The following is an 11,306-nucleotide window of genomic DNA, read 5'->3' on the forward strand; positions in this document are numbered from 1 at the left end:
TTTAAATTAGTATATGTTAATCAAGTATAATGTAATCCATGATGTTTTTATATGAAAAATATTCATATAAAGTTATGAAGATAAATAATTCTAATTCAAAGAAAATAAAAAGATAAAAATACTAATAATCTACTACTATTATCTCAAGTTATAGAGATGGGTAATAATGCTAATTATCAAATTTTATTTAAGTAAAGATAAAAATTAATTAATCAATTAGAAATATTTTAGAGCTTATTTTTTAATGATATAATTCAAAAATTTTATATTAAGCACAAAGTTAAAAATATTAAATAATAATATAATAACTTAAATGATTGAAAATTTTTATGAAATTAAAAAATACAAATAAATTTAACGACTTAACTGATTAAAATTAAACTAATTCAGTCATTAAATCAATAAAACAAAGAACCGCAAACTCTTTTCGCGACTGTTTCAGTGTCGCGATCCTTTCCGATAATATGGGTGACAAATTTTTAACATTGTAAATCTTGGATCTCATTTTAGTTGACATACAAATAGAAATAGGTGAGAATTTATATCCGCTTCAAACAAGCTTGAAAGAATTAAAGAAAAATGGAGAAAAGCATACATTGAACATCTCGAGGATAGAGAGAAAGCTAATGGCTCTTGCTACTTGGACTTTGATTTCAGGTGGGTTCATTTTCTATCGTCTCTATGAAGTAACTAAATCAATTAAAAATGGTAATAAACTCAACAAATGATTGTTTGTTCCAGTTTCCAACATTGTTCTTGTCTCCACATATTTAGCTTTCCTGCTTAATGAAAAAAAGAGTATGTTCTCACTGGGTTAAAATAGAAAAATCTCACTAAAAAATGTGGCAACATCTTCTCCAAAGCTATTGCAGCTGTTGGAGAAGACAGCATCACCCGGCAAAACCGTTCCAAAAACTAACTTCCATAATTCAACTTTGGCTTTAATTTCATACCCTTAACTTATAAAGAAATTTTGCCCTCAAACATTTCACAAATTCAACTCTATAATGTTTCACATACCTTTGCCTTGTTGGACTTTTGTACTCGGCTGTCATTTCTGCTTTTTCTTTAATGTCATTCGGAATCTAATGGAGGCTATATTTAAAAAGTCAAAACCATTTTCAATTATATTCAATGTCCCATAAATAAGAACAGATACAAACTCTACCACACGTCCACAGGGCACTCCGTAGTCCACCGGTCTCGTTGAAAACATTGTTCATCTCCGATGGATAGGCCAAGTGGTAAAGCTACTATTCACTCAATTGCCCTCCTGCAAGAGAGGTTCAGACAGCTGCAGAGAGCAAAAGAGATAAGACAGAAGCGAGAGCTCTTACAGTTGTTCTCTGCATCAGAGCTGCTTACTCTAGCCAATGAGGCACCATCCAGGTTGTTATGCTTCTGTGAACAGACCCCTCCTGCTAGGCCACCTCTCCATGGTTCCTTTTTACATCAACCTAACAAGAAGAGCACAAGATCTGATCTCCAGCACACTGAGACTCCACTGCTGGTGAACATTTATGCAGCAGATGATATCATGCAAGAAACAAACAACTATAATGATTCGCATGTTGATACCTCTCTTCATCTATAAAATTTTGTTTTAAAATTCCCTAGCAAAAATAAGGGACAATGTTACTTCATCACTTGCTCTTATTTTCTTTATTGTGTTCTCAATGCTTTACCTCAATAGGTGGTCTACGAATGAGGGCAAAAAATAGCAATGTAACTAATTTTAACTGTCATTATCATCCTCATGTTCAGAAATTACAGAGGCAACATGAGTATGATCTTCTGGTTTCTTTGAGTATGTATAATCATCATCTTCAGTATGATCCAACTCATCATCACTGCTCCATTTCCTCTTCATAATCTTAGGAACCATGCGAGTTACTTCTTTGGCATCCAACTTTGCTTCATCATTGTTTATACGTTCAAATCGAACAGCACTAACCTTTCTGGCGTTTCCGGCTAGAATCTGCATCAAAGACCAAGTAACCTTGCATATCAGTCGGCAGTTGTTAGAATGGCAAATTAAGATATATTCCCTCATTTTGCATTTATGCCATGTTTGACTGCTGGGGAGAAATAAAGTATATGAATTCAATGAATGATAGGCTGAAGACTGACTCCAGCAAAATAAATTTATAACCATTAGTTAATGCAATGGAGTAACTGGAAGAATCCAAACAATACCTCAAGTTTGTAAATTTGGTGCTTTTCCTTAGAATCTTGGCGGTCAGATCCATTTTCAGTATCTTCATCATTCTCTTCCTGATTTTCCTTTTCAACAACCACTTTGATGCTCTCGCCTGTCCTTGGGATGTATCCAAATGCTTCACATACAAAACCTGAAACTGTTTCATACTGATGACCCTGTAAACAAAAAAGAGAAAAAGAAGGTAAATGGAACTGTGGAATTACACAATCATGGACATTTGATAATGTTTCAGTCACTTCATCTGCTTCTGTAGCACAATTAAATACAAAACCAATATGCAAGACTAAAAAGGTATCTTAATAAAGCCATACAGTAGCTATTTTTTTGTCATTACTATGATGCCACTAGAAAAAAGGAGGATTATTCAATGTGGGTCTCACCAAATCGAATCCTTGAAGGAGTGATCTAGATAGTCTAATCCTTTAAACTCATGCACAAAATGGGCAGTCTCAAGGCTAATCCCAAGCAATTGTTCGTACAAGTAATATTTTCATATCAGATCATGCTATGGCTCCTAAAATATATGCCCATACATATTTTGAAGCTCATCCTATCCACGTCACATAAAGAACAGCTTGATTGATGATTCTCAAAGCCAATAGTATCATGCTAAAGAGGTCATATTGAACAAGACACTACCTCGACACCATTCCTCTGTTAGACAGGTTAGAGCCTGTTAGAAACTACGCCTGAATTACCTTAAGACCGGTTTCTATTAATTAAGGGGAAATGAAGTAAAACACGGAGAACTAGAGAGAGCAATCCACATGCAGTTACTACTCAACATATCAGACAAAGACAATCAACATCCATCCCCACACGATATACTTTAAAATCAATGGTATTAGCATTTGCTCAACATAATCTGTTGAGTGATACTTTCAGGAACAACAAACCTCTGGCATTTTGATATTGAGATCTTCAGAGAGCTGATCGATAGATGTATTAGCATCCACATCATATATCCCCTCCGCTCGCATAACAATATAACCAGTTTTTTTTTGGATCTCCTCCTATCATACAAAAGGGGAAAAAATGAGACAAAAATGCAGAAATAAAAATAAGAAAAACTATAGCATCATCATTTATTAGCAACTGCCATTACTATTTGCTAATGTTCTTTACGTCAATGTCAACTATATTGGCATCCAAATAACATAGATTGACAGGAAAAAGACTTGAAAATCAGAAGCAAAATTTGGCCTCCTCATTTTTCTCACTAGATCATATGAAGAACCTTTAGGAACATCACAAAGTACCTATGGTTCCATGCACAAGAATAACTGTTGATCATATTTCTTGTCATTACATCCTACTATTAAGCCTATTCTGAACTGGGAAAAACTCGACTCAGAACAGCTACTTAAAATATTAACAATAGTTATCTAAATGGCTAACAAATAATCCCATGATATTAAATGCTAGCATACTTCAAGATGAACTCATATTACTAAAAAGACACAAAACAAAGAGCAGACTCCGTGCTTCAGATATGTAGCACCCGGAAAGATAATTAAACACACTTGTGGAAACATATTAACTATGACCATTAAAGAAAAAACTATTAAACCAAATTACTACAAACTTTTATTAACTGTCAGTAATATGCATATCACTCAGTATGTTATTAAGAAGTCATAGAACTCCACAGCACACATTACTTTTGAGTCACTTTCGTCGAAGATTTCACCAACAATTTCCTCAACTACATCTTCAAGGGTCACTACCTGTTTCATCCCAAAAAAAAAATGATTAGCCAAAGTAGTACCAACTAAGTTTGGTCCAGATTTCAGGAAGCGTTCATACCCCCACTGTTCCGCCATACTCATTAAGGACAACAGCCATGTGAACCTTCCTAATGCGAAACTCTCTAAGAAGATTCCAGACAGACATTGAATCTGCAAAACCAATCAGATATTCCTTTTTAGTCAAATTATAGAAAGAAAACATTCATACAAAAGATTAAAAGAGCAATAACTACTGTAAATATCATTTTGAAACACAACATTAAATGAATAGGCATTAAGGATTACCAGGCACAAAGTATGCAGGTTTGTGGGCCATGTCTGCCACTTTAGTACTTTCTAGTAGCTCACCCTTGAAAATAAAAGATCACAATAATTTCCCACACTGAGATTGTTGCATAAAATTAACAAACAGAGAAATATTAACTTAGGAAGGAACAGGAAAAGAAAATTCCCTGACCTTCTGAACATAATCCAGCAGATCCATTGCATATGCAATACCCACTATATTGTCTATACGTTGCTCAAAAACAGGCACCCTACAAACAAATTCTCAAATTTCTTAGCATGTTGCAATATAAATCACTTACGGCAAGATGGTCTTCTATTACTGCAAATTTCAAAGATATCTATTTCTTCCTTATTACCTAAAGCTGTGTATTTTTTCCTTTTTTTAAGGGATTTTTGATTAGCTGAGGTTCTTCATTGTAGCGTTTTGGCATTTATTTTCTGTTCTTTAGGAGTTTTTCTTGTTTTCGTGGACTTTTCAGTCCTCTCACTCGTACATTTCTCTTATTGTTGATTTTATTCTTTTCTTCTGTTTCTTAGCCATCAAAGAAAATATTACAAAAAAGAGAGGGAGACAGAGAGAGACAGAATTAATTTACCTTGAATATTGATGAGTCAACCACAAGTTGTGGAAATCAATAAGAGTTGCACTGCCATCAATCGCAACTACATCAACAAGAGGAGTCATCACCTCTCTAACATGAGTATCCTTTATTTCTAACACATTCTCAATCATATCCTGCGAAGACAAGAGCATCTTAACCACAAAACATATAGGGACAGATTATTGGACATTTTGACATGATTGAGGAGATCATCAAAATGTAAAATATTGAGAATGACTTGGATAAATTTTTATAGCCTTTCAGCATCATATTCTGTCAAGAAATGAGCTGGGTGTCTATAAAATGGACAATAATTGCATGGAACTTCAGCTCAACAAAAAATTTGAGTTTATACAAGCAAAGTTATGTTCCTGTAGTATAAAATAACCTTTGTATTTTAAGAAAAGCAGGTAAAGTACCCACAATATGTATTATAATTCTGTGCATTTGTTAAAATTTGCCAACAATTCAATTCTAAATTGCGATATTGTGCGACTAATTTAACAAAATTGACAGACACACAGAGGTTTTCTTCTCAATAACATAGGCCAAACGAGGTACAGAAACCTTAAGTGAATTTTACAAATGTCGATGCAGTGTGCTAAGAGCTCTCTATTATGCACATGGTTGACTACCAAAAAGATAATCCTCAGTTGAAGGCATCATAAAGTAACACAAATCCTATTTGCCAAAAAGCTCATTGGAAGATCCAAAAGGGTCTTCAAATATCAGTAGTTTGATTGTTTCACTCCTTTGAAAAGATCATAGAGATAAAACATATAACAACGTAGGTGGATTCCTTTGACTACTATCACCCAGAAAATTTTCATATAACTTATATTTAATATCAAAGCAAGAAGAAAATCATAAGTAGTACCTGTTCCTCCTCCTCTATTGCACCACTTAATTCTGCCCCTCGCAACATCAGCTTCAGCTCATCTTCAGTAACATATGGCTCACTAGTAAAGAAAATATTGAAAGACAAGGAATGCGGAAAGTTTAGTAAGAGAAAACAAATAATACAACCACCCACGTAATGAGCATGTTAATGCATCTTTTTCAATCAGAGCAGTAAATCAAGGATCACCATCATGATTATTATTTTCAGTTTATTATTCATAAATTAGTTAAAGATTATTGGCAACCTATTTGTGACTTTGTCCCATAGCAACAATTTACAAACTTACTTTTACGAATATATAACCAGCATTCTAAGCCCCACTCTGCTAGCCTACAATCACTAGCACTTAAATAATGCATTTGCTTAAAATATGAGATGAATCGTATTCACAAATGAACATAAAATAAACATGAAAGAGACTGTACACATAACACACAGGAAACTAACTGTAATAACTAGCATAGTCCATGTTTATGAGCCCATTATTATTTTCGTTGAACTCAGCAAAACAGTTTACGTTAATTCACACAAGATATGTAAAATCAAAAGATCTAGGAAGGGCAAGAAATTTGTTGGAAAGCATTGACATGATAAATTAAGAATGATGAGGAACCAAGCAGGCTATAGAAGTTACAAAAAGATAAATATATAACTATAATTAACTTCTACCTTCTTCCTTTCAAACCAAGAGCTTTTAGCATTCCCATTGATATGAATGTGCAAACTCTTCCCACAGGGTACAATATCAAGGATAGCCATGCTACTGGTCTGACCTAGAGTCAGCTCAAAGAACATTACTCAAATAGCGCTCATAGTATGGGATTAATATGAGCCAATTCAAATAGAGATATGGTGCTACATAAAGCATTAAAATTGGCAAAAACAGAAGGGATGGGCACTTCTACCAAGCATTGTTCACATAGGGAAAAAATAATCTAATTTCTGAACTCACCACAAACCTAACAACATCTGTAGCATGATGAACAGCGATACTTTTTGGAGTGATTTCGGTCAGAAGCAATATGGCAACCTAATATCATTCAGGAAATAATGATCGGTTAACAAAATTTGCAGAGAAACAACAAGCAAATGTTCATGTCTGCATAAGTTTCATCAATTGGGCATTTGAATATGTGTTCATAAAGCACGTGTGTGTTTACACGAGACAGAAAGAGAGAGAATGGAGATTTATACATACAGTCATTACTCCAGTTGCTGCACTGACACCAGCCTCACCAAATATTGCTGTTGCTGCCTCTGTGACCAATGCAGTTGCTCCAATGTTTACCACACTGAATTCACAAGTGGAATCTAGTAAGAAATAATTTATTAACTCTGAAATTCAAATCAACTATAACTACAGCAAGGAAAAGGGTACTAGTACGTTGTTCCAATGAGAATAGTTGTCAAAAACCGAGTAACGTCAGTGCGGAGCATTTTAAAGACACCAGCTTCATCCTCTTTTTCCGCCAATTCACGCACCTGAAACAGAATAACATTCAATGACAAAAAGGAAAATTTGAATATAATCTGAAGAAACACTCGTTATCTATACACAAAAGTCACACATGAGTTCTTTCATATTTTAATTTCCTACATTGAAATGGGTCCTACAGTTTAGAATTCAAATTGCTTTTAACTTTTAACAGAAAATATCAGCTCAAGCATTATTACAGTCAAAAATTGTATGCAGCATGAATTTCTCAGTTGAATTTAACGGAGAAAGCAAATGAATAATGCATTCCTTCATTATTGCGGTCTAAAATTTTAAGCAGCATGAAGTCCTCATTCAAATTTAACATATAAAGCAAATAAATCATACACTACTTGATATATTCGTACTTGCTCCAACCTACACTTAGCTCACAACACCAGAAACTAAGCAGCATATCACACAACACTACTACACTATGTCTAATTTTGAAACCTAAAAGTGTTATGGGACTGAGAAAACTGCAAATGATACACAAACACTAGTAAATAAAATCAAACAGTTTGCTCCGCAAAACCACCAAAAACAAAATGTCAATATATAAATTGTTCTAGTGGACTACTAAATCATCGACAATCATGTGATACTTATACAAACATTGATAGAGGAAAATTTGGGCCAACATCTCCTATTCCATTTACATATCTCTCTTGTATTGCTGCAATATTGAAATGGATGACTTCTGACGATAAAATTAAACATAAACAATTAAATAATATACCTTCCATGGCCAAAGAGTGGTGATTGAAGTCTCAGCCATCGAGAAGAATGCGGACAACCCCAAAAGCGCAGCCAAAATTAAACCTTGCTCTTTAAACACTCTTAAAACCTGAGAAAGCTTCGGCCACGAACTCTTTAACAGCAATATACTTTGCCCTATCACTCCATATCCTGCATTCACTGTACTCTCGACAGCAAACACTCTCTGGCACCCAACAACCAATACCACACACGCCAAAGCACCCAAAGCGATTCCCCCTTTCATTAAAATTTTAACTTTCTCTAAATTAGAATCCAAAACTTCATTTTTATCACGACTCAGTTCATTATTGGCCTTGTTAAATGGTTTTGCTAAGGTTTTAATGTTAAAGTTGTTTCTTGGCAATCTTGAACTGAAAATTCTCGGGTATTGATTACCTTTGGGTGAAAGCCTGACTGGAAAATTGGAACTTCGATATTGTGGGATGGAAAATGAAGTTTTTACGCCTGAAATCAATATGGGTCGTTTCAAAATCGATGATTCAAGAGCAAAATCCATCAAAAAATAGAAAAAAGTTATAATTTTTAATACAAAAATGATAAAACCCTGCGCCAAAAAAAAAAAACCCAGAATTAGAAGAGAAGAATTAAAGGGAATTTTAGCCCAAAAAAGATAAGAAGCAAATTAAGGAATGTACATGAACTGTGGGCTTTGACAATTGGATTGTTGGGAAGTTGAAGTTGGTAGGGGTACAAAAGGCATTTAGAGTTTTAACAGGGATAAATGAAGAAATTGTGTTGGATTTCCAGTTGAAGTGCAAGTGAAAAACAAGGAAAGTGAAATTTGGGGTCTCCACATTTTCAACGTCGGCTTGGCGGCTCTGAAGAATAGATTTGAAGTGAAAAATGAAAAATCGAAGGATACGAAATTGCGGGGTTCTGTTTTTGTTGGTTATGGGGACATTGGCAATTGGCAAGTGGCAACAGGCAAGTTGGAGACCAAGAGCAACATGACCAGATTTGCCCTTGCTAAGTTCTTCAATGACTACTCTATCCCACGTCCGTTTGTTTATTTTATAATATTTTTCTAAAGGATATCCTTGTTAATGCTCCGTTTGGTACAACTTATTAAATAGAACTTATAACAATAGAGTTTATAAGAGTAGAGTTTATACTAATAAAATTTTTGGACAAAAAATTATTGGGTGTTTGATTGTCAATTAAAAAAATATTTTTGAACCATTAAACTGTTTGATTGTGTAAAATTAAATTTTTTTGCGTAATTAAATTACCAAAAAGGATATGTATTCATAATTATATAACATATAACAAAATGCATTCAAGCTATCAATTAATAAGAAAAAAATCAGTTCAATCACTTCTTAATTTTCAAAATTAAAAATTATATCATTGATATATTCTCCCAAACAAATAATACTATCCAAATTAAATTGCATCATTGATATATACTCTCTCAAGTGTTGGGTATGTGTAGGGATTGCAAAATTAAAGTGCTAGTTATTAAAAAAAAAAGAGAGAGAGATAAAGTGAAGTGGTGGCAGCAATATATTTATATGGCTGCAACAATTTTCGTTAGGTAGGTTTTATACAAAATGTATTATGTAATTAATGAAATATGTTAAGGATATTTTTGATAATATATATTTTTTAGAAAAGCTCTTTAACATCTACTCCCAAAAGCTCAAATTTTGGGCTTTTCCTAGTATAGTTAAATTAGCTTATTTAAGCTAAAAAAACTCTACTAAAAAAATAACTAAACACCATAAAAATTTTTAAAAAGTATTTATGAAATTAAATAAACACTTATGACTCCTAAATAAGTCATACAAAACAGGCTCAAGAGTCAAACAATAGGATTTTTTTTTTAAATCCTAAAATTAATACAACTGTTCATAATTCCATTTGTTTAATTGGCCTTAATCAAGCTTTAGTCTTATCAGTCCTGGAATATACCTGTTTGTTTATGTTTACAGTCATACAAAGTTATGGAGTTAATGGCATTAGTGGGAGAAATAAACGATGCCTGCATTAAGATGCACACATAGCTTGTGGCTTACATGTGCAATTGAACCCTGCCAAAGCTAAGTATTGAGCAAGAAACAAATTTCGTATAGTTTAAGGATATTGTCTAGATCTAATTCGAGCCCATCACAGAGAAAGGACAATCTTACAACGAAAGATGATCATGAGATGAAGACCAAATCCAATGTAATCTACTGGTGTAGCAGTTGCTGCAGTTGGATAGCCTTGACCAGTCGTGAAAAAACATTTCGTCCCCTAAAATCGAACGAAAGTCCAAAATGTCACTAATGGTGCGATTACTTCATAGAATGAGAATGTGTTGAGAATAAGAATGAGGAATAGGAATAGGAATAAGAATAAGAATAAGATTTCAATATTTACTTGATAAAAATAAATAGAAATGGAAATGTACTGGAATGTCATTGATGTGTTTACTTGATAAAATAAATAGGAATAAGGAATAGAAATGAAAATCAATTTACCAAAATACCTATAATATTAAATAATGTAATTTTTATTAACTAGATACATGTATAAATATTATTATAAAAATGATATTAATTAAAAAATAAAAATAAAATTAATAATAATAAATATAAATGTTAATAATGATAATATTAATAAAATAATAACAACAATAATTAATAATAACTAAAATAATAAAGTTAATAAAATTTAATAATAATAATAATGACATTTAAAATAATAAAATAAATTTTGATTTGAACGAAGATAATTCGAGAAATATAAAAAATTAGAGAAATACAAAAGTCAGTTATGAAAATTTCCATTCCCAACCTCGCATAAGAATAAGATTCTCATTCTTTATTTCCAAATTATATGGAACACACACATTTTATTCTCATTCCTAAATTATATTTTGACTTTTCATTTTCATTCTTTCATTCTCATTCTCTAAACCCTCAAGTAACAACACACCATAAATGCTTTTACATTCTTGTGATTAAACTCATGGTGATCTAACTCCACAATCAATCCGAACCCATTTTAATGATAATATAATTCCATGATCTATCAAACACAATCAGGATTTGTCCTTCTAGCTGATAGGAATGAACTAAGACTATAAGAGACAGCAAGTGACACTGGCCATGACGAAAATAAAGTACTGGAGACGCTTTGCATCAAATATATTTTTGTATTTAGCACTTACAAAAGCGCTATCTTTCTCTTTTTACCCACTTTTAAGGGTCCTCATATGTTAACAAATGAAACCCGTGACCTTTTTATACATATCATTCAATTCATCAATGCATGTTGATATGTATTACGAAGCGCTTTTTAAAAGTGA

At 32.9% G+C, this 11,306-nt stretch overlaps 1 protein-coding gene across 4 annotated transcripts; it reads right to left on the reverse strand.

Moving 5' to 3' along the window:
• Positions 1 to 1,100: 1,100 nt before the first annotated feature.
• LOC102618792 (DUF21 domain-containing protein At1g55930, chloroplastic-like) lies at positions 1,101 to 8,903 on the reverse strand. 4 transcript variants are annotated; one of them, XR_008051786.1, is made up of 15 exons: positions 7,974 to 8,903; positions 7,145 to 7,242; positions 6,959 to 7,052; positions 6,713 to 6,790; positions 6,430 to 6,533; positions 5,737 to 5,818; positions 4,854 to 4,993; positions 4,427 to 4,505; positions 4,255 to 4,318; positions 4,028 to 4,119; positions 3,883 to 3,948; positions 3,118 to 3,234; positions 2,197 to 2,376; positions 1,686 to 1,978; positions 1,101 to 1,507 (listed from the first exon to the last, which is right to left on the reverse strand). XR_008051786.1 is itself a non-coding variant. In XM_006474869.4 (15 exons), the coding sequence occupies exons 1-15, from the start codon at positions 8,508 to 8,510 to the stop codon at positions 1,736 to 1,738; spliced, it is 1,815 nt and encodes a 604-aa protein (XP_006474932.1). In that variant the 5' UTR covers positions 8,511 to 8,902; the 3' UTR covers positions 1,101 to 1,735. The 4 variants fall into 4 exon arrangements, 2 of the variants coding, with proteins under 2 accessions (XP_006474932.1, XP_006474931.1); XR_001507847.3 differs by having other exon boundaries at positions 1,101 to 1,273; positions 1,338 to 1,978; positions 7,974 to 8,902; XM_006474869.4 differs by having other exon boundaries at positions 1,101 to 1,978; positions 7,974 to 8,230; positions 8,390 to 8,902.
• Between the last annotated feature and the right edge of the window lie 2,403 nt (positions 8,904 to 11,306).

The sequence above is a fragment of the Citrus sinensis genome, chromosome 9 (assembly GCF_022201045.2).
Source record: "Citrus sinensis cultivar Valencia sweet orange chromosome 9, DVS_A1.0, whole genome shotgun sequence".
NCBI classification, from domain to species: Eukaryota; Viridiplantae; Streptophyta; class Magnoliopsida; order Sapindales; family Rutaceae; genus Citrus; species Citrus sinensis.

Bases quoted from the DNA above. Each gene is read 5' to 3' on its own strand.
- LOC102618792 (XM_006474868.4), bottom strand. From the start codon at position 8,510: ATGGATTTTGCTCTTGAATCATCGATTTTGAAACGACCCATATTGATT. The intron at 4,120-4,254 runs GTAATCCTTAAT...TTGGTTTTGCAG, and splicing joins ACCTGCATACTTTGTGCCTG to ATTCAATGTCTGTCTGGAAT. The intron at 2,377-3,117 runs GTTTGTTGTTCC...TTTTGTTTACAG, and splicing joins TCAATATCAAAATGCCAGAG to GGTCATCAGTATGAAACAGT.